The 23,058-nt window shown below is 53.3% G+C and overlaps 1 protein-coding gene across 3 annotated transcripts in view; it reads right to left on the reverse strand.

Annotated features, from left to right (window-relative positions):
* Positions 1 to 23,058, reverse strand: part of RIPOR3 (RIPOR family member 3) — a 106,168-nt gene that overhangs the window by 39,619 nt on the left and 43,491 nt on the right. For all 3 annotated transcript variants that reach the window (XM_514720.9, XM_016938128.4, XM_016938129.4), the window contains exon 2: positions 5,223 to 5,341. In XM_514720.9, coding sequence (XP_514720.4) covers positions 5,223 to 5,341 — 119 coding nt within the window. The remainder of the gene's footprint in view (positions 1 to 5,222; positions 5,342 to 23,058) is intronic.

The following is a 23,058-nucleotide window of genomic DNA, read 5'->3' on the forward strand; positions in this document are numbered from 1 at the left end:
GTCCCAGTGGCTCCTGGCTCGGGGAGTACCTGCCTGACTGCCTGGGGGAGGGAGACCTGGCTGAGGAGGGGCAGGAAAGGGGGAAGGGCAACCATGCCTGTCAACTGGGGCAGAGTAGGACAGTATCGGGGCCTGGCCCTCTTCTCCTTCATCCTCTCTGTTTATCCTCTCATCTCTCTATCCTCCCACCCCCCAGGTCCAGCTCTTGGGAAATGGCCTTATTATGTCAATCATTCACACCTTAGTATAAAATTTCCCCACCAGGTTACTTCCCCGAGTGAGCCATCTGACTGTGGAGTAAAAATCCCTGTCTATAGTGAAAGGGGTTTCAAGGTGCCAGAGTAGGGGTCAAGGTGGGGATGGGAAGAGAAGGGGCATCAGCCCACCCTCTCCATGCAGAGCCCTGCCCTCCTGCCAGGTTGTTTGCCTTGACAGTGCGGCTGCGCTTCAGCCTGCTCGGGTTACCAGGGAACAAGGCCAGAAGGTGGGGCCTGAAACCCAATCAGGCTCCAGCCCTGGCTCCAAGGGTTCAGACCCCAGGGAGCTCGACGGAGACAGGAAGTTAAAAATAGATGCACCGCTTCCCCGTCGGTGTGGGCAGCTTCTTCCTTGCCCTCACACAAGGGGGACGCAGAGGCCGAGGCCAGGTGGGGGCTGCCCAGGGACCTCCGAACCAGCCCAGGGACCCTCTGAACCAGCCCAGGGACCTCTGAACCAGCCCAGGGACCCTCTGAACCAGCCCAGGGACCCTCTGAACCAGCCCAGGGACCCTCTGAACCAGCCCAGGCCCAGCATCCTCTGGCATCCTTGACAATCAGATGGGAGACAGGAGGGGTCTGAGATACTTAGAGCCATCAGGGCTGTCTTTCCTAGACTAGGACTTGGACACTGTGGGACCCTTGCTGATGGCCAGCGAGCCCTGGTGTCAAGGGGATGGATCACCTCTGTCCTCCTTCCTCCCAAAGAGCTGATCCCAGGAATCCAGGAAGGGGCCAACGAGAGGCAGAGGCCTACCGTGGGGGCACTCTCCGGGCAGAGCTCCCCTCTAGGGCCTGAGGGGACATGTCCCATGGAAGCAGGACATTCAGAGGCCCCCACAGGCCTGGCAGGAGGAGAGCTGCAGGCAGGGCCAGTTGTGAAATTTGTGGGGTCTAGTGCGAAATAAAAATGCAAGGCTCTTTATTCAAAATTTATCAAGAATTTTGGGCCGGGCGCGGTGGCTCACGTCTGTAATCCCAGCAGTTTGGGAGGCCGAGGTGGGTGGATCACCTGAAGTCAGGAGTTCCAGACCAGCCTGGCCAACATGGTGAAACCCTGTCTCTACTAAAAATTAGCTGGGCATGGTGGCACATGCCTGTGATCCCAGCTACTCGGGAGGCTGAGGCAGGAGAATCACTTGAACCTGGGAAGTGGAGGTTATGGTGAGCTGAGATTGTGCCATTGCACTCCAGCCTGGGCAACAAGAGCAAAAGTCTGTCTCAAGAAAAAAAAAAAAAAAAAAAATAGCCAGTGTGGTGGCCCATGCCTGTAGTCCCAGCTACTCAGGAGGCTGAGGCAGAAGAATTGCTTGAACCTGGAAGGTGGAGCTTGCAGTGAGCCTAAATTGCACCACTGCACACCTGGGTGACAGAGCAAGACTCTGTCTCAAAACACACACAAAAAAATTGTATTAAGAATTTCTATTTGGTGCCAGGCACAGTGGCTCACACCTGTAATCCCAGCATTTTGGGAGGCCGAGGCAGGTGGATCACCTGAGGTCAGGAGTTCGAGACCAGCCTGACCAATATGGTGAAACCCTGTCTCTACTAAAAATACAAAAAAAAAAAAAAAAAATTAACTGGCATGGTGATGCACACCTGTAATCCCAGCTACTCAGGAGGCTGAGACAGGAGAATTGCTTGAACTCAGGAGGCAGAGGTTGCAGTGAGCCGAGAATATGCCACTGCACTCCAGCCTGGGCAACAGAGCGAGACTCTGTCTCAAAAGAAAAATAAAATACAAAAATTAGCCAGGCGTGGTGGCACGCTCCTGTAATCCCAGCTACTCAGGAGGCTGAGGCAGGAGAATCACTTGAACCTGGGAGGCGGAGGTTGCAGTGAGCCAAGATCGCGCCATTGCACTCCAGCCCGGGCGAGAGAGAGAAACCGTCTCAAAAAAAAAAAAAAATTGGGGGAGGCTGGGGTGGGAGGATCATTTGAACCAAGGAGGTCAATGCTGCAGTGAATCGAGATCGCACCACTGCACTACAACCTGGGCGACAGAATGACACCCACAAAAATTTCTAGAGCACAACAGCAGAGCGTTCAATCAAAGTACAGAGCACAGGCTACACGCTCATGAAGCCGCCCTTGGGTACAGGGTCTGCAGACCCTACCCCTCCTTCCAGACCACACAAGGGTCCCTACAGTGCTTCAGTGGACCAGCCCCACTCCAGGGCACACAGCTGGGAGAGTGTCACCTGGGCCGGATGGCCCCCTGGCCAGGTAACCCGCACAGCTGACCTTCCCAGCCTTGATTACAGACCCCTGCAAGAAAGTGAGGGACTCTGATAAAGCCCAGGAAGAGGCAGCTCAGAAATGGTTAAGTTGAGAAACAGCATCATTTCCTGGCCGGTTTATACTTAACCCCCTCTTTGCAGCACTTATGGAGTGCCTGCTGTGTGCCTTTCTCAGGCAGCACCCACTCTTTCTGTTCTCTGAGGCTTGGAGTTGGGGCACTGAGCACTAACTGCTCTGGAGCCTGGGTCAAATTACTTCTCGTCTTGGGGCATCAACTTAAACCCTTCCCAGGCTCCCCTCGACTGAGAATGTGTCTCAAGGCCTCATTGCAGCCCATGAGGCTCCGCAGGGTCCTCCTCCCTTCCTGACTGCTGTCACGCATGCCAGCCGCACACCTGCTTTCTGTCCCTTAAAGCTCATTCCCACCCAGGACATCTGCACTCGCTGCTGCCTCCCGCCGCCGAAGGCTTCCCGGCCCACCCCCATCTGCACATGCGCAGACCCACTTCTTCTGTCCCTTCCTGCCTCCACTCCCCATGCCCCTGTCTCGTCAGGCTCTCCCAGGAGGCCATGGGTGCCCTCCCCCACCCCCAGTTCAGTTCCCTCACAGCACTGCCACCAGCTGGATCTGTCTCAATTATCACTGGCTTATTGTTTGCTGCCATCAGCTCCCAGGACAGTAGGGCCTGGGTCTGTCCCCAGAGCCCAGGACAGGGCCAGAGTAGGTGCTCCATGAATATCTGCTGCGTGAACAGGGATTCCTAAGGTGCTTCCAGCTGGGACACTCCAGGATCTTAACCCTGGGGTCCCGGCACCAGCACCCACGGGAAGGGAGCCCCCAGGGAAAGGTTAGTGAGCTGGGAGGGCTGACCTCAGGGGGGTGGAGGTGGGGTCCTATCCCAGCAGCAAATGCCCCTGGGAAAGAGCTCAGGGAGCACACACAGGAGGGACCTGGCCTGGTATGGAGCTCAGGGGTCCTCCCCCAGGACCTAGCAGGAAGCCAATGCCTGCAGGTGATTCAGCGGGAACTGGAGGTGGAGGAGTGGGGTGGGAGCTCCAGGGGGAGGGCACACATGTGCTGAGGCCCTGAGGCCGGGAGGGGAGGGAGGTAGGCTGCTGGGGCCAGGTCCCAGGGGCCTCTAGCCAGGAGGGCGCTGGGTTTATTCTAAGTAGGATGGGAATCTTTGCAGGGTTTCAAGTCGGGGAAGAGCATGGTGGGATTTTGTTGTTGACTGACTCACTGACCTACTGGGTTCTGCACTCTGCTCTGGCTGGGGACCCCGACCTGCCCACCCTGTTGGCTCAGACAGACAGAGGTTTGGCCCCCTCAGGATGTCGATAAACTGCCCCAGTCCCCAGGCCTGCCTGCTCGTAAATGGTTCCCTGGGGGCTTGCACAGTGCCTGGCATGAGGCCCTGGAGCGAGGGGGCAGCAGGCCTGAGCTCATCGGGCTGTGGCCTCCAGAAGCAGAAACAACCTTCCTCCCAGGGACTTAGTACCTAAAGCCGGAGGAGACACAGGACGGGGCAGCAGGCAGGGCCTGGCCCGGCCAGCACCCCCAGGGAACTCAGCCACAGGGTCAATGCTGCCCCCCAGGCCCATCTGTGCCAAGCCTGCTCCCTCATCCGATAACCCCCCACAGCACCAGCTGCACCGGCTGCTGGCCCTGCCTCCCTCGTGGTTCCTTCCCGACAGCCCCGTGAGCAGGGTGCACCCACAATTCCCATTGTTCAGATGAAGACAACAAGGCTGAAGAGGTGAGGTCACTTGCCCCAGGTCACAGAGCCAGAAGAAGTGGCCCCATTGCCTAGTCTTTCAGACAGGAAGAACATTCCTTCCCAACCCCGCCCGTAGAAGACCCAACCCTGGGCCAGTTTTGCTGTGTGACCTTGGGCCAGTGGCTCCACCTATCTGAGCCTCTGGTTTTTTGGTTCTTCTTTTTTGGTGTTTTTGTGGGTTTTTTTGAGATGGCATCTTGCTCTGTCACCCAGGCTGGAGTGCAGTGGTGTGATCTCGGTACACTGCAAACTCCACCTCCCGGGTTCAAGTAATCCTCCCACCTCAGCTTTCCAAGTAGCTGGGATTACAGGCATGTGCCACCACATCCAACTAATTTTTGCATTTTTAGTAGAGACAGGGCTTCACCGTGTTGGCCAGGGTGGTCTCCAACTTCTGACCTCAAGTGATCCGCCCGCCTTGGACTCCCAAAGTGCTGGGATTACAGGCATGAGCCACCGTGCCCAGCCCGATTTTCTGGTTTTTCAAAAAAATTTTTGTAGAGATTGGGTTGTGCTGTGTTGCCCAGGCTGGTCTTGAGTTCCTGGGCTCAAGTGATCCTCCTGCCTCGGCCTCCCAAAGTGCTGGGATTATAGGCATGAGTCACTGTGCCCAGCCAGAGCCTCAGATTTTTTATCTGCCAAGTGGACCTGCTAAGCTCAGGCAGATCAACTTCTGGAGACTTTGAAATGATAACTGTTCAGGTTTCAAGGAAATGATAGGTTTATCCCAACACCAAGAAAATCTGTCTCTCTCTCTCTCTCTCTCAATCTCAATCTCTCTCTCTCTCTCTTTCTCTCTCTCTCTCTCTGTCTCTCTCAGGCTGCAAGCCGGCCTGAGAATGGGCCTTCGGGTCTCTGGCAGCAGGAGGAGGATGACCCTGCCCTTCCCCAGCCCATTAACAAGCCCCGCCCCTGCACCCCGAAACAGGACACGGGGGGAACTTACGCGATCCTCCGGCTCTGTGCACTGCTGAAGCCTGCGAAGGAGGCGCTCCGGCCCACGACCCCCACGGCCCCTGTGTCCCCAGGGGACAGGAACCGCAACCTCACCGACATGGTGGTCACCTGCAAGGAGAGGACAGGAGAGTCAGCCTGGCATCACCATCCGGCGAGTGCCGTCCGCAGGCCAGCCACCTTCCACCAACACCTACAGACCTCACAGTGGCCCCAGAGTGTTGTGGGGGCTGGTACTGTGCCCCGCTCACAGGTCAGCAAGCTGAGGTCCCATGAGGTTAGGGGACCTGATGGGGGACAGTGATGGGAACGGAATTCGAACCCAGGTGTCTGTACTCTGCACTCTGTGCTCAGGTCCTTAGTGCCGGGCAATGCTGCCTCCCAGAGCAAGGGGACAGCACCTCCTGAACACAGCCCTCTCACCCCCCCAGCTTCTCCTCTCCCCTCCTCCAGCCCTCCCTGAGCACCTAACACAGGTGAACTCTGCAAGGCAGGCCAAGTCCCCCCATCCTCAAGGGCTCCAGCCCAGCAGGGAGGCCCACCTACTGCTGAACAGTTACGATACAGAGTCCGTGCTGGAGTTATGGGGGTCCCAGGGGGAATCTGACCCAGCCATGAAGAGGCGCCCAAGAGCTGAGTAGGAAGGCTGACGTGGGGTGAAGGGGAAGGGTGTCTGAGGCCGAGGGAACAGCCTGGGCAAAGGCCAGGATGCATGAGGGGACTTGGTGTCATCCAGAAACAGCAAGAAGCTCAGTGGGCTAAAGACGAGGTCAGAGAGGCCGGCAGGGCTCAGGTCCCAAGAGGCATTGGTAGCCCCAAGCAGGGGCTTGGCCTTACAATGGGGCAAGGGTGACTGGGAGCCATGGGAGGGCTTTGAGCAGGGGGTGGAAAAGTCCAATTCACATGAAGCCAGACTGCTGGTGTCAAGGGCTGCTTCCACCCCGATCCATTGCCCAGTCTCCGACCCGCCCTGCAATGGGGCCAACCCCGAGCCCTGGCCGTTTTCTCTTTTTTCCAAACCATCTCTAGATTGGGAAAATGCCACCCTATCCCTTGGGAATATAGGTCAGCGTCTTCCAGCATGGGCAGCTGGAAAGTTCTGCTTCATATCTAACCTAAATCTCTGCTGCTACAGTTTCATACTTTGCTCCTTTGCCAGGATGGTGTCAATCCAAGGATTCCGGCCGGGCGCAGTGGCTCATGCCTGTAATCCCAGCACTTTGGGAGGCCGAGGCGGGCGGATCACGAGGTCAGGAGATTGAGACCATGGTGAAACCCCGTCTCTAATAAAAATACAAAAAATTAGCCAGGCGTGATGGCGGATGCCTGTAGTCCCAGCTACTTGGGAGGCTGAGGCAGGAGAATGGTGTGAACCCAGGAGGCGGAGCTTGCAGTGAGCCGAGATTGCGCCACTGCACTCCAGCCTGGGTGACAGAGCGAGACTTCGTCTCAAAAAAAAAAAAAAAAAAAAAAATCCAAGGATTCCAGGGACCCCATTGCCCAGACAAAACCTACAAAAAAGCTCCAGTCCACCTCATCTTCCTGAACGATGAGACCCCCATGTTCCAACATCTCTTTCCCCCAGGGGCCAAGTCCACCCCACTACACCTCTCTGCTCACTTGGGGGTCTCTGCCTGGAAAAACTTCCTGTATCGAGCCACATCTGCCCAGCATCTACTACTGCACCTCCTGGCAGATCTGTGCAGCCTCCACAAGCCTCCTCCTCCCATATATCCCCCACCCCACAGCCCCACATGTGCCGTACATAGGAAAGCTTGGCAACAAAGAAGGTGGACCTGGGCTCAAATCCCAACTGTGCCACTCAGGCTCTGGGCCTCAGTGATCACAAGAGTAAAAGGGGAATTCAAAAAGAACCTCCTGCAGAGACTGCTGGAAGGACCAAGGAAAGCATGTCCCGAGAGCCCACAGTGTGCAAGAGACATGTCAGAAGAGCTGGCTGTCTCTGTGCAATTGGCTAAGACCCCAGCCCTGCAGGTGAGCCAGGTGACCCAGATAAGCCAGGTGACCCAGGGAGAGCCAAGTGAGAAGTGAGCGGCTTCTAGCCCGGATGGAGGAAGGTGGCAAGCATTGGCTGACCACTCGCTGTGTGGCAAGCCTGGTGCCCCATGAGTGGCTACGAATCCATGAACAGCTATGAACCCATGCCCAGCAGTGCTGTGTACAGATGGGGAAGTTGAGGCATCATTCATCAAGTGCTCATTACTAAGCTGGCCCTGCACTAAATGCTTTATGTAAATTATGAAATCCATACAACCCTCTTAAGAGCAGGAGCTTTTGATGACCTAATTCCATAGATGAGGAAACTGAGGCTCAGAGAGGTGATGAGACTAGCCCAGGAGCCCCAGCAGGGCACCTGAGCACTGGGTTTAGAACCCGAGGATGCCTGATGTCAGAGCTCGTCTTACCTGCGGTCAGGAGAGCCTTGCACTGGGGCCTTGCCCCTGCCCCCATAAAGAGGTCCCCTACAGTCCCCTCCTGTGCTGTGCTAAGCCAGCTTGTACCAGCTCCCAACAGTCAACTGGGCCAGGCACAGTGGCTCACACCTGTAATCCTAGCACTTTGGGAGGCCGAAGCAGGCAGATTGCCTGAGCTCAGGAGTTCAAGACCAGCCTGGGCTACATGGTGAAACCCCGTCTACTAAAATACAAAAAATTTGCCAGGCTTGGTGGCAGGCGCCTGTAATCCCAGCTACTCGGGAGGCTGAGGCAGGAGAATCACTTGAACCTGGGAGGTGGAGGTTGCAGTGAGCTGAGATCATGCCACTGCACTCCAGCCTGGGCAACAGAGCAAGACTCTGACTAAAAAAAACAAAAAACAAAAAACAAAAAATAGTCAATTGTTAAATGTTCAGGAATTTTGTGAGCCTGTTGACATCACGTTGGTGGTTTGAAATCAGCCACAGTAAACGTATTTACACCACAGAAAGCAGCAAGTTCTACAAGTTAGGGTTTCTGTCTGCTGGTTGTTAAACACGTATGAGCTCCTCACTGCTGTCACCCCTATCAGCACCTATGCGGGGCCTGAGAAGCTGCTCAAACTGCTTGATCCCCCCAGCCAAGCCAGGCAAGAGAATAAGGACGGAGCAGGGAGGGATATTCCCAAAGGTGAGTAGTTGAGACGTACTCCGGAGCCAGCCTGGGCACTGGAGCTGGAAGGGGCTTCCCCTGCCCCTCCCTCTGCACCTTCCCATCAGAAGCCTTCTGGGCCGTTCCTGGAGCTTCACCCCAGTCACTCCACTTCAAGGTCAGAGAGAAGGACAATTGCTAAGCAGTTCCTCCCGATGCAAAGCTCAAAACAAGCCCCAGGTCCTCCTGCTCAGTGTGAGAGAGAGGACGACGAAGGAGGGAAACTAAGGCTCGGAGCAGACCTGCAGAACCTGACAGCGGATTCATCACTCATAGCACTGTGAGGTTCAATGGCCCCATTTTTCATATGAGGAAAGAAAGGCTCTGAGAGGTGAGAGGCGACTCAGGGACACACATATTTCTTTCTTTATTTCCTTTTCCTTCTTTCTTTCTTTCTTTTTTTTTTTAGACAGGGTCTGACTCTATTGCCCAGGCTGGCGTGCAGTGACACGATCTCAGCTCACTGCAACCTCCACCTGCTGGGCTCAAGCCATCCTCCCACATCAGCCTTTCACGTGGCTGGGACTACAGGCACACACCACCACTCCCAGCTAATTTTTGTATTTATTGTAGAGATAGGATTTCTCCATGTTGTCCAGGCTGTTCTCGAACTCCTGAGCTCAAGCGATCCACCCACCTCAGCTTCCCAAAGTGCTAGGATTATAGCTGTGAGCCACCGCGCCTGACCAGGACACTCATTTTTCAAACTGAAGTCTGGCTCTTCCTTCTTCCACGTGCCATGGCCACATGGATTGGCTTCCTGGCTAAACCCTCCTCATCTTTCAGCCCAGATGTCCCCTCCCCCAGGAAGCCTTCCTGGACACCTCCCCACTCCTAGCTGTGTCTGGTGTTTCCTCTGGATGCCCCTGACCTCCTCTGTTATAGTGGACTGTGAATGGTGACTTGTCTATCTCTCCATCCTAGACAGGGAGCTCCCTGCAGGCAGGGACCAGGTGCATGGAAGATTCATAACACATCTTTATTGAACCAGAAAACAATGAAGGAAAGGTTGACGCTGCTTCCCCTACTTCACCAGGCTGTGCAGCCCAAGAGGAAGGTGCTGGAATAATAACAGTAATACTAATACTAATAACCACTATGTGCTAGACTCTAAGGCAAAGATGGACAAATGTTTTCTGTAAAAAGCCAGATAGAAAGGCTGAGCGCAGTGGCTCACACCTGTAATCCCAGTACTTTGGGAGGCCAAGGTGGGTGGATCACCTGAGGTCAAGAATTCAAGATCAGCCTGGACAACATGGTGAAACCCCGTCTCTACTAAAAACACAAAAATTAGCCGGGCGTGGTGGCACAGGCCTGTAGTCCCAGCTACTCTGGAGGCTGAGGCAGGAGAATCACTTGAATCCGGGAGGCAGAGGTTGCAGTGAGCCGAGATCGAGCCACTAAACTCCAGCCTGGACAACAGAGCTAGACTCCATCTCAAAAACAAACAAACAAACAAAAAGCCAGATAGTAGATATTTTTGGTTTTTCAGGCCATACAGTTTTTGTCACAACTACTCAGTTCTAGCATTTTAGAGCAAAACCAGCTGCAGACATTATGTAAAGGAATTATGCCATGGCTGTGTTTCAGTAAAACTTTATTTACAAAAGCTGCAGCAGCTGTTGAGGATGATGGGTGGCCCTGCCTCTGACCCTTGGGTAGCCAGCACTGCCTGCTACCTGCTCTGAGGACTTAAAATTCTCATTTCATTCTCCCAACACCATATGAGACAAGTACTATTATTATCCCCATTTTGCAGATAAGGAAACCGAGGCTCATGCCAGGCGTGGCGACTCACGCCTATAATTCCAGCACTTTGAGAGGCTGAGATGGGCGGATCACTTGAGCCCAGGAGTTCGAGACCAGCCTGGGTCTCATAGTGAGACCCGGTCCCCACAAAAAATACAAAAATTACCCAGATGTGGTGGCGTGCACCTGTAGTCGAGCTACTGCGGCAGGCTGAGGTGGGAGGATCATTAGAGACTTCACAGCAAGTCGAGGCTGCAGTGAGCTGACTGCACCACTCCAGCCTGGCTAACACAGTGAGACCCTGTCTCAAAAGAAGGAAAGGAAGGAAAGAAGGAAAGGAAAAAGGAAAGGAAGAAAAGAAGGAAACCGAGGCTCAGAGAGGACAGAAATGAGTCCTCCGAGGTCACACAGGTAGGAAACGGCAGAGCTGAAACTGGACCGGGGCGCGTTGGACTCCAAAGCCTGGCTTCGGGACTCCGCTGCGCTTGCTCCCGCAGCTCTGCTGAGGACACGCACCCCTCCCAGGAGCCAGAACTCCTCCGGGGGGAAGAGGCCCCAGAATGGAAATAGGATTGGGAGGGGGACCTGCCAAGCTAGAAAGGTAGCCCTGGGTGGTGGCCGAGAAAAATCAAGCCCAACCTCTTTTGGCTTCAGGGTGTTGCAGCCCCAGCCCCTGAGGGCCCCCTTGGGGCCGGCGGACAGCCACAGTTCCCAGGCAGCTCAGCTGCGCCCCCTCCCGGCTGGGCCTGGTGGGGCTGATCCATGACATTGACTTGGAGTCCAGCCAAGCAGTGTTTCTTGTGGTAAAAGAAACAGACCTCCCCCTGGATGATTGGGGATGGGATGGCCAGGCCGAGACCCACAATCTCAGGAGCCTTCAGTGGACAGCTCCTGACAAGTCCAGTTTGTCACCTACGACCAAGGGTGACATTCCTGATGTTTAAGCAATGGCACAGCAGCAAATGGAGGCTGGGTGCTGGAGCAGGGTCTTGAAGACCCTGTCCCCTCCCACCATGTGTCACCACCCCTGCTGGGGCTGGCATTAACCCTTTAGCTACTGGATTGTGGGCAGGTCTAGGAGGTCCCTGGGGAGGCATCAGGGAGAGAGGAGGGACGCTCGGGTGGCTTAGGGCAGCCCTGGGTAACCAGCACTCTGCAGGCATGAGAGACAGGGCAGAGACCCTGCTGAGCCCCAGGGCAGAGAAGGGAGGCAGAGAGTCATGCAGTTCCCAAACCTTTGGTGGCAGACAGGACAGCCTCTTCCACTCCGTGTCCCTCGCTGCCTCTCTCTGGCCTGGCACTTAGAACTGATGCCGTTCAGACCTGGCTGGTGTGTGCGGGGAGAGGAAGCCAGATGCTCCCAGACACTGGGGACTGTCCTGGGCCTCCGTCCCCAAGGTGTGGCCGGAGGAAGCAGAGTCTACTCCCGCTAAGTCTGTCCGCTCACTGCTGGCCAAAGCTGCCCTGAGTCTCCTCCCCACCGCCAGCCAGAGGGAACCTGCAATTTCACCTCATTTAGAGGTAAAACATCTAAATTTAACGTTATGGGCTTTTGGGGCTGGGTGGCTTTTATGCCTGAGTCCCTCACTTAGGGCTCCTTTTTATCCACTCAAATGCCAGCTAGGGCTTAGTGTGCTTATAGGAGTTTCCAAAATAGCTCCTTTGGTTTCGCATGAAAGGAAATGGCAAAATAGCCCAGGAAGAGGAATGTGAGTTTACACAGAAGACAGACAGGCGCCCAGGGAGGCTTCTCTGGGAACCAGTTCGCCTGTACCAGAGGGGGCCCGAGAAAGTGTGGAGTCCAAGAGTCCAACTCGCTCATTTTACCGATGGCAAGACTAAGCCCAGGATGGTCACACAACTTGCCTGGACCACCCAAAGGCGACTGGAAGAGCCAGAAGAACCCAAACTACTCCTCCCTGCCAAAGCACAGGCCTCAGCTGGAGCACCCCCTCCAGCCTTTGCCCTGGCTGTGTCCTCTGCCTGGCACACCCCTCCCTTCCCCCAGGTCTTCCCTATCACTCTCTCCCAGCCTGCAGGCCTCACAACCAAGGCCACCTCCTCAGAGAGGTCCTCCCTGACCCCCTTGGCTAACGTGGACTTGCCCCTCACCCGTATCCTTCAAATAACTCATGGTTCTGATTGTCTTACTCATCAGTTAATCAAGTATCCTTCTCAAGAATCTTCGCTCCAGGGGGCAGGGGGTTTTTCTGTCTTTTTAAAAAAAATTTTGGGGGCCAGGCACACTCCTATGATTATGGGCTCACGCCTGTAATCCCAGCACTTAGGGAGGCTGAGGCTGGTGGATCACCTGAGGTCAGGAGTCCAAGATCAGCCTGGCCATCATGGTGAAACCCCATCTGTACTAAAAATACAAAAATAAGCCAGGCGTAGTGGCGGGCTCCCGTAATCCCAGCTACTCAGGAGGCTGAAGCAGGAGAATTGCTTGAACCCAGGAAGTGGAGGTTGCAGTTAGCTGAGATCATACCGTTGCACTCCAGCCTGGGTGACAAAGCAAGACTTCGTCTCAAAAAAAATTTTTTTTTAATAAATAAATACATAAATTATTATTATTATTATTTTTATAGAGATGGGTCTTGCTATGTCGCCCAGGCTGGTCTCAAACTCCTGGCCTCAAGCGATCCACATGGTGTGAGCCACCATGCCCAGCCTGCTGGTTTTTAAAGAGCATATTTAAATGAAAAGAGACAAATGTAAAGGACCCTTGGTTTAAATAGAGCAGGTTGGAACCACCTTCAGGGCAGCCCACGGTCCTGGCTCTGCCATCCTCCAGAACCACCCGGAGCCAGGAGGGGACACCCAAGGTGTCTCTGCAGAGGACAGCGGCCTAATGGATAGACACACAATGAGTGCCCTGATTTCTGATTTAAGAGAAGAACAAGCAGCTCCTTGGGAAGCCCCAGTGTCCCCTGCAGTCCACTGTCCCAAGACTGCAGGCAAAGGGACGCCTCCTGACCGCAGAATAGTCAACAGCAGGCACGGGAGTGAGGACCGGGATCCAGGGAGGTCGCTTCCCTCTGTCTATCAGTCTGCAGCCCTGGCTCCCAGCTCACTCCACTGGGGTTTTCCCAGATAAAGATGACTCATGAATTTCTTTGAATTATCCAGAAGGCATTTTAATTCAAATGGCCCCATCACTGCCTCATCATCACTCCCACCAGCCATGCCAGGGGTCAGCCAGGGGTCACCTTGAAGACAAAGTCTCTCTTTGGGAAAGAAGCCTTTGAGGCCACTGTGGGGTGGCTGTGTGTCGGGGCGCCAGGTGGGAAGGCAGCTGGGGCCTGCCCAGGCTAGGGAAGAGAGCGTGCGGGTGTGGGGGATGAAGGAAGATAAAGATGGGGTAGCGGGAGGGAGCGAGGGAAGCTGGGCCTCCAAGAAGCACAGGCTGACTTGGGAATCCCATCTCAAACGTGCCCCACCCTGGTCTCCAGCTATAGGAGCAGTGATAAGGATGAGGACAGGTAGGAGGGACTGAGATGAGATGAGAGCAATTGGAGCCTGGAGAGAGACCCCTGACACTGAGGGAGTGAGGTGACCTGGTGGTGGCTATTCCAGGCCAAGCACCTTTGTTCAACTGTCAAAAACTAGAAACAGGCCGGGCGCAGTGGCTCATGCCTGTAATCCCAGCACTTTGGGAGGCCGAGGTGGGTGGATAACTTGAGGTCAGGAGTTTGAAACCAGCCTGGTCAACATGGTGAAACCCCATCTCTACTAAAAACACAGAAATTAGCCAGGTGTCATGGTGCATGCCTGTAATCCCAGCTACTCGGGAAGCTGAGGCAGGAGAATTGCTTGAACCCAGGAGGCAGAGGTTGTGGTGAGCCAAGATTGCGCCACTGTACTCTAGCCTGGGTGACAGAGCGAGACTCCAACTCAAAAAAAAAAAAACCCAAAAACAGCAATAATGCCAGTGGTACCCAACATGGCTACAGGACTTGTGCAGTGCCAGGCATTGCTCAAAGAATTCACTCATTGAATTCCTGGTACCCAGGAAGTCTGGCCTCAAGCCTGAGCTCTGCCCCCGCTGAGCAGAACCCCTCTTTCTAAACCCCGGACACTGGGCTGGACACACAGCCTCTCACTCACCCCCACAGCACCCCAGGGGGAGGGCACTGTTACCATTGTACAGACCAGGAGGCTGAGGCTCGAGATGGAGCCACCTGAAGTGGCAAGTTGGTAGCATTGTACCTCCAATGACTCACCAAAACGCCTGCATAAAAATCCAGGTGCAGTGGCAGTCACCTGTAGTCCCAGCTACCTGGGAGGCTGAGGCAGGAGGAGCACTTGAGCCCAGGAAGTTTGAGGCCAGCTTGGGCAACACAATGAGCCAAAAATAAATAAATACAATACAGGTAAAGTGCTTGTGTATAGGCAGTGTGGTGCAGGTGTGTGTACGCCTGACCTAGGTCCCAGGAGTGACTAAGGGACACGCAGAGTGGGGCTCTCCAATCAGAAGCCCTCGCTCTGGAATTGGTTATGGGAGGGTCCCTAGACCTCGGCGTGTAATGCTTTGCTGTGGAGGCTGTCCTGTGTGTTCAGCAGTGTCCCCACACCAGGAGCACAGCCTGTGACAGCCTGGCACATCTCCAGACACTGCCACACATCCCTGTGCTAAAGGCATCTCTTCGGACCTGGGCTGGAGCATTCATTAACCCGTATGGTGGCTTAGGCATAATTTTCCATGGGCGAAATGAGTAGTATTGAAGACACTATGGTATTTGGTTGGCTACAGTATTGCTCAGGCACCTTCCCCTCACACGAACAGATGTGGGACTTTGGCAGACCACACAGCCTGACACCTATGGAGGGGCCCTGGGTCTGCGGCTCCCACAGGGCCTCTGCCACTCCAGCCGTGACACACACACATGGTGTCACCAGCCTAGGATGTGCACAAAGCCTGTAGGTCTGAGACCAAGGACATGAGCTTGGAGGAGCTGGCTGGATTCCTCAGACCTCTGGGGCCCGTTTGCCAGAGCAGAGCCGAGACCTGCCTGAGACCTGCCTTCATTGCAACCCTGGCCTTGTGGCACGGCTGCAAGGGAGGAGAGACCGGGTGAAGGGCTACTTCCCCTTTCCATCCAAAAACACACAAACAAAAAACGCCTGAGCTTGATGAACACACGCACTGGTCAGGCTCAGCTCCATGCGGGGAGGATGTAAATTCAAACCCAGGTGGGCTGAACTCCGAAGCACACTTCGGCCAACCACTGGTCACTGGAGTGAACTGCCCCCAACCCTCTGTCATCTCAGGGACACAGACCCTGCCCCACTCCGCAGGGCTGGACAGCAGAGCAGCTTCCCTCTACAAAACGGTCAAAAAGGCAAAGAAAGACTTCCACACCCTGCCGCTGCCTGGGAGAACCCTGAGCTTCCTTTCTGCAGTGACCTCTCCATTAGACGCACAGGCCCACGCTTGCGCCCACGAACATGTGTGAATTACTTCTAGGATCAGAAGGCAAAAAAATAATCTTTAGGTCAAAGAAAATGTGTTATTATATAATAGTAATGTATTCATTGTTATACCAAGTTGTAATATGCACTTCTTTTTTTTTTTTTTTTTTTTTGAGATGGAGCTTTGCTCTTTTTGCCCAGGCTGGAGTGCAATGGCGCAATCTCGGCTCACCGCAACATCTGCCTCCTGGGTTCGAGCAATTCTCCTGCCTCAGCCTCCTGAGTAGTTGGGATTACAAGCATGCACCACCACACCTGGGTAATTTTTTGTATTTTTAGTAGAGACAGATATTCTCCATGTTGGTCAGGCTGGTCTCAAACTCCTGACCTCAGGTGATCTGCCTGCCTCAGCCTCCCAAAGTGCTGGGATTACAGGCGTGAGCCACCACATCCGGCTCACTTCTCCTTTTTTTTTTTTTTTTTTTTTTTTTTCTGAGAGAGAGACAGGGCTCACTCTATCACCCAGGCTGGAGTGCAGTGGTGGGATCACAGCTCACTGCAGCCTTGACCTCCTGGGTTCAAGCGATCCTCCCATCTCAGCCTCCTGAGTAGCTGGGACTACAGGTATGTGCCACTGCACCCGGCTAATTTTTTAAAAATTTCTTTAGAGACAGGGTCTCTCTATGTGGCCCAGGCCAGGGTGCAGTGGTGTGATCATAGCTCACTGCAGCCTCCAACTCCTGGACTGAAGCAGTCCTCCCACCTCAGCCTCGTGAGTAGCTGGGACTACAGGTGTGAGCCACCACACCAGGTCCTATTTCTTATTGGAAGGGCCACTGCAGGCCAAGATGCTCAGTGCCCAGGGAAGTCATAGCACGGCCCTGCCCTTGACCCCTTCCAGCCATCCTGGGAATCTGTCCCCAGCCACCTCCAGGCCACAGGCTCCTTCCCCATCTCTTCCCCACCCAGGAGCTGTGTTACACAGATCACTTTAGCGTTTCCCACGCTAAACCACTGAAACTGAGGGTTTTATCTCCCACTCTCCTTGCTCCCAGTTCTGCATGGCCACTGGCCTGGCTGAGACAGAGCCGCTGGAAGTGCCCGGCAGGACCTCGCACTTGATCTTCAGCCTCTTACTTAACCCTCGCAATGCAGGGCGGTAGCCTCCACTGGGTCCTGTTCAGCCCCTACTCCTAGAAATGGTCTGGAGGGTGAAGGTGGGGCCCCCTGCAGAGCCCTTGGATGTGTGTTTGCGCCATGGCAGTAGTACACCCACCCCCTTCTGCTTCCGCAGAACCTGGCCGGCTCCTCCCCATCCCGGGGGAGAGGCTCCTCCTGCTCCCACTTCCCTCCTTTACATTCGGCTACTACTCTTAGGGGTGGGCCTTTGTTTACTTTGCATTTTCCTGATTCCTAATGAGATTAAGCACATTTCCTTAGGTTTACCGGCTTCCCAATCCCCTCTTCTGGGAATTATCAGTTCCTATTCCTTTGTCCAGTTATCTGCCTTCTTCTTCTTGATTGCTGGGAACAGCTGATAAATCCTAGATAACCATCCTTTCTCAGTTTTCTCCCAGCCCCTCACCTTTTAATCTTACATTGTTCTCTGTGTGTGTGTGGGTGTGTGTGTGTGTGTGTGTGTGTGTGTGTGAGAGAGAGAGAGAGAGAGAGAGAGAGAGAGAGAGAGAGAGAGAGAGAGAAAGAAGGAGAGAGATACAAGCTTCAAATACTTATGTGGCCAAATCCGTCACAGGTTTTCCTTCTGTGTTTTACAATTTGGAAACTGCTTTCTGGTCTCTAAGATTAAGTTGCTAATCTGTTAACCACGGGTGTTTAATTCCCTAGGGGAGAAGCTTGTCTTCCCAGCCAGGCTGCAAAGTCCCCCAGGGTATGTCTCCATCTCCCCCCTGCCCCCATGAGGCCTTAGTCAAGAGATTCCACTGCTCCTCAGAAATACCCTGAATTTGTCCACTCCTTCCTGCCTCCACCCCTGCTCGCCAGGACCAATCCCTGCCTCACTCTCACCCTCTGCCCCACATGATTACCACAGTGATTAAAAAAAAAAAATCCATCAGAGGCCAGGTGCTGTGGCTCACACCTGTAACCCCAGCACTTTGGGAGGTCGAAGTGGGCAGATCACCTGAAGTCAGGAGTTCGAGACCAGCCTGACCAACATGGAGAAACCCTGTCTCTACTAAAAATACAAAATTAGCCGGGCGTAGTGGCACATGCCTGTAATCCCAGCTACTCAGGAGGCTGAGGCAGGAGAATTGCTTGAACCCGGGAGGCGGAGGTTGCAGTGAGCCGTGATTGCACCATTGCACTCCAGACTGGGCAACAAGACCGAAACTCCATCTCAAAAAAAAAAAAACCAAAAAGAATAGAAAAATGTCCATCAGGGCTGGATGCAGTGGCTGAAGCCTGTAATCTCAGCACTTTTTTTTTTTTTTTTGAGATGGTCTCGCTCTGCCGCCCAGGCGGAAGTGCAGTGGCTGGATCTTGGCTCACTGCAACCTTTGCCTCCAGGCTCCAGTGATTCTCCCGCCTCAGCCTCCCGAGTAGCTGGGACTACAAGTGCGCACCACTAGGCCAGGCTAATTTTTGTGGTTTTTTGTTTTTTTTTTAGTAGAGTTGGGGTTTCACCATCTTGGCCAGGCTGGTCTCAAACTCCTGTCCTCAAGTGATCCTCCCGCCTTGGCCTCCCAAAGTGTGGGGATTACAGCTGTGAGCCACCATGTCTGGCCAAATCCCACCACTTTGGGAGGCCGAGGTGGGAAGACCGCTTAAAGCCAGGAGTTTGAGACCAGCCTGGGCAACACAGAGAGACCCATCTCTACAAGAAGCGAAAAAAAAAAGTTGGGCACATGTTCTCAGGACCCCCTGAGGTTATGTCCTGGGTCATGGTCACTCATAAATAAATTTTTTTAATTAAAAATAAATGTTGAAAAATTAGCTGAGCATGGTGGTATGTACTTTGTAGTCCCAGCTAAGGCAGGAGGATTTCTTTCTTTCTTTTTTTTTGAGATGGAGCCTCGCTCTGTCGCCCAGGCTGGAGTGCAGTGGCACAATCTTGGCTCACTGCAAGCTCCGCCTCCCGGGTTCACGCCATTCTGCCATTCCCCTGCCTCAGCCTCCCGAGTAGCTGGGACTACAGGCGCCCGCCACTGTGCCCAGCTAATTTTTTGTATTTTTAGTAGAGATGGGGTTTCACCGTGTTAGCCAGGATGGTCTCGATCTCCTGACCTCGTGATCCGCCCACCTCGGCCTCCCAAGGTGCTGGGATTACAGGCATGAGCCACCGCACCCAGCTGGGAGGCTAAGGCAGGAGGATTTCTTGAGCCCAGGAGTTCAAGGCTGCAGTGAGCCAGGATTGTGCCACTGCACTCCAGCCTGGGCAACAGAATGAGACCACATCTCTAAAAAAATTTAAAAATAAATAAAAAATAAAAATGTCCCTTAGTTTGTCACTATATTGCCCAGGCTGGTTTGGAACTCCTGGCCTCATGTAATCCTCCCAGCTCAGCCTCCCAAAGCGCTGGGATTACAGGCATGAGCCACTGCACCTGACCCCAACCAAAAATTCTTAAGGCACATTTTTGACACTAAAAACATAGTATTTTATAACTGCTAAAATAGATATGTTAATTCTAGTCTTTTTTTGTGCACAGAAAAAATTACCACTTTGGTTTCTCAAGGAGGACATGTATACATGTTAAATGCATTAATTTGTTTAATATAAACATGAAATACTTTTTATAACCTGGATTGGTACATATTTCTTTTCTTTTCTTTTTTTTCTTTGAGGCAAGATCTGGCCCTATCACCAGGCTGGAGTGCAGTGGTGCAATCTTGGCTCACTGCTACCTCTGCCTCCCGGGCTCAAGCAATCCTCCCTCCTCAGTCTCCTGAGTAGCTGGGACTACAGGCATGTGCCACCATGCCCGGCTAATCTCTGTTTTGGTTTTTTTGTTTGCTTTTTTTTTTTTTTTTTTTTTGTAGAGACGGAGTTTCACCATGTTGCCCAGACTATTCTCAAACTCCTGGGCTCAAGCGATCCTCAACCTCAACCTCCCGAAGTGTTGGGATTCCAGGTGTGAGCCACCGCACCCAGCCCTTTTATTTATTTTTTATTATTATTATTTTTTTGAGACGGAGTTTCGCTCTTGTCACCCAGGCTGGAGTGCAGGGGCGCAATCTTGGCTCATTGCAACCTCCACCTCCGTGGTTCAAGCAGTTCCCCGGCCTCAGCCTCCCGAGTAGCTGGGATTACAAGCACACGCCACCAAGCCCAGCTAATTTTTTTGCATTTTTAGTAGAGACAGGGTTTCATCATGTTGACCAGCCTGGTCTCAAACTCCTGACCTCAGGCAATCCGCCTGCCTCAGCCTTCCAAAGTGCTGGGATTACAGGCATGAGCCACTGCGCCTGGCCCCCATTTCTTATTATACAGTAGTTTACAAAAAAATCCCAGCAGCCAGCTCCAGAGAGGCCTTGTTCTGTGGTGTCTAAGGATGGAGCCCAGGCAGGGACGGCCAAAAGCTCGCTACCCACTGCCCAGGAAGGCAGGAGCACCGTTGCGTCCCGTTCCTATCCCTCAAAAATAAATCACAGCCAGCTCATGTCATAGGACAGAGCCTGTTCGCAATCCATCCTGTGTCTGCGGATCCTCCCCAGGTCTGTAAGGCAGCAGGGAGATGCGGCCTCTCCCACTCCACCCAACACGTAGCCAGGGCGAGGTGGGGCCGGGGGAGAGGCTGACATTCAAAGGCATCTGAGTGGTAAGAGGTGAGCGAGTGAGGTGAATGGGGACTACGTTAGAAGGACCCTAGTTAGAAGGGTGAGGCGCTAGGGCCATAGCCTAAGGGCACTGGGAACCCTGTGGGCATGCGCAGTTCAAGCCCATCCCCGCCCCCTCCAGCTGCTGTCCATCCCTGCCACACCTGACCAGTTGCCTAACCTAGATCCTTCCTGTCTTGCATTTCCTCAAGCATCCGGAGCCCAGGACTGCTGAGTCAACCCTCTGGAATGCCCACAACTCCCCACAGGCCAGCCGGCCTTGGGACTCCCGCACAGCCACGTGAGCCGGTGGAGCCGGGTCTGTTTGCTAGTGGAGGCTGTTAACAGCACGGGAAGCGGTCAAGGGTTCAACAAGAGATGAGCCATCTGGTCCTCCAGAGGTAAACAATTTACAAGAGACAGCATCAAGCCGGCCTGCTGTTCTGGTTTTTCTTTTGACAGTGAAATATGCAGTTTCTTTTTCATCCTGGTGCCTATTGGAGAGGGAGACTGTTCCAGGCACTCTGACCCCAGCTAAAGCGCCTCCCTGGGGCAGGATCTATGCAGGGAGGCAGGAAAAGTCAGATTTTTTTTCACATCTTCTTTGTTCCATTCCCAGGACTGAGCAACTTTATGTATCTATGTATTTATTTATTTATAGACAGGTTCTCACTATGTCACCCAGGCTGGAGTGCAGTGGTGCGGTCACAGCTCACTGCAACCTCAATGTCCTAGGCTCCAGTGATCCTCCTGCCTCAGCCTCCTGAGTAGCTGGGACCATAGATGTGTACCACCATGCCAGGGGAATTTTTGTATTTTTGGTTAGAGAAAGGGTTTTGCTGTGATGTTGCCCAGTCTGGTCTCAAACTCCTGAGCTCAAGCGATTCACCCTCCTGGGCCTCCCAAAGTGCTGGGATTCCAGGTGGGCGCCACTGTGCCTGGCCCAGGACTGAGCAACTTTAAGTCAGATGGTTAACCTACATCATGAGGAGAGTGGATTTCCTCCCAAAGGAACAGACTTATTTTCTAGAACCCAAAGCCTTGAATTTCAAGAACCTTTAGCCTTAAATCCATTTCCTGTTGGAAGCAGACCCCCTCCTGGTCTCCCCAGGTATTGCAACCCTGCTCTACCAGCCACTATAAATGCCCACACAAAAGGAACAGGGGCTCCATTCCTGATGCGCAGAGTGGAGTCAGTAGATTCTCAAGCATATGAGATATGTATGTGGCCTAACAGCCTGAAATAAACAGCTTGTGCTGGGATTGTAATTCTAGAGTTTCCAAAAGTGTTGCAAAATATTCTAGGCAGACACTAGAGTTTGTGTACTACAAGCTGTTTATTAATTAATTTCTTATTTGCCAAACATTCTTGCTTGGGTCTACTGGGAGATGATTTCGTTGGGAATGCATCTCCAATTTTGTAATAAAGATCACCAGGGAAAGAAGGCTTGCTTCATAGGGGCTCATATTACAGGAAATGTGGCTAGCATAGGTAGTTCCCATAAGAAAAAGGACAGTACTGAGTTTTGAGCTCATGTGAAAAAGAAAAGGGGGCCGGGCGTGGTGGCTCACACCTGTAATCCACACTTTTGGAGGCCGAGGCGGACAGATCACTTGAGGTCAGGAGTTTAAGACCAGCTTGGCCAACATGGCAAAACCCTGTCTCTACTAAAAATACAAAAATTAGCCGGGCGTGGTGGCGGGTGCCTGTAATCCCAGCTACTTGGGAGGCTGAGGCAGGAGAATCACTTGAACCCGGGAGGTGGAGGTTGTAGTGAGCCAAGATCGCACCACTGCACTCCAGCCTGGGCGATAAGAGCGAAACTCCGTCTCAAAAGAAAAAAAAGAAAAGTGACATCTGGGGACCAGGATTTTGGGACTCTTTGCAGACATGCCAATAACCTGTGAGATGCACACCCACAGACTGACACAGAGGTGAGCAGAGGCCTTGGAGTCAACAGAAGTTCAAGTCTAGCCTTTGCCTCATTCTCTTTTTTTTTTTTTTTTTTTTTTTTTTGAGATGGAGTCTTGCTCTGTCGCCCAGGCTGGAGTGCAGTGGCGCAATCTCAGCTCACTGCAAGCTCCACCTCCTGGGTTCACGCCATTCTCCTGCCTCAGCCTCCCAAGTAGCTGGGACTACAGGCGCCCGCTACCACGCCCGGCTAATTTTTTGTATTTTTAGTAGAGATGGGGTTTCACCATGTTAGCCAGGATGGTCTCGATCTCCTGACCTTGTGATCCACCTGCCTCGGCCTCCCAAAGTGCTGGGATTACAGGCGTGAGCCACCGCACCCGGCCGCCTCATTCTCACTATGTGACCTTGGACAAGTCACTTATCCTCTTTGAGCCTCCAGTTCCTCATCTATACATTGGAAGCCACTGAAATTATCTTACAGTTACTTTCAGTTGCGAGGACTTGCTCTTTTTCTCTTCATTAAAAGGAAAACACAAAATATAATTTATAGCTTATCCTACCACTTTGTGCTGCTAAGGTTAAAATCCAGGGTAGTGGCCAGGCGCGGTGGCTCATGCCTATAATCCTAGCATTTTGGGAGGCCAAGGCGGGTGGATCACCTGAGGTCATGAGTTTTAGACCAGCCTCACCAACATGGAGAAACCCCATCTCTACTAAAAATATAAAAATTAGCTGGGTGTGTTGGTGGGCGCCTGTAATCCCAGCTACTTAGGAGACTGAGGCAGGAGAATTGCCTGAACCTGGGAGGCAGAGGTTGCAGTGAGCTGAGG

This window comes from Pan troglodytes, chromosome 21 (genome assembly GCF_028858775.2).
Source record: "Pan troglodytes isolate AG18354 chromosome 21, NHGRI_mPanTro3-v2.0_pri, whole genome shotgun sequence".
NCBI classification, from domain to species: Eukaryota; Metazoa; Chordata; class Mammalia; order Primates; family Hominidae; genus Pan; species Pan troglodytes.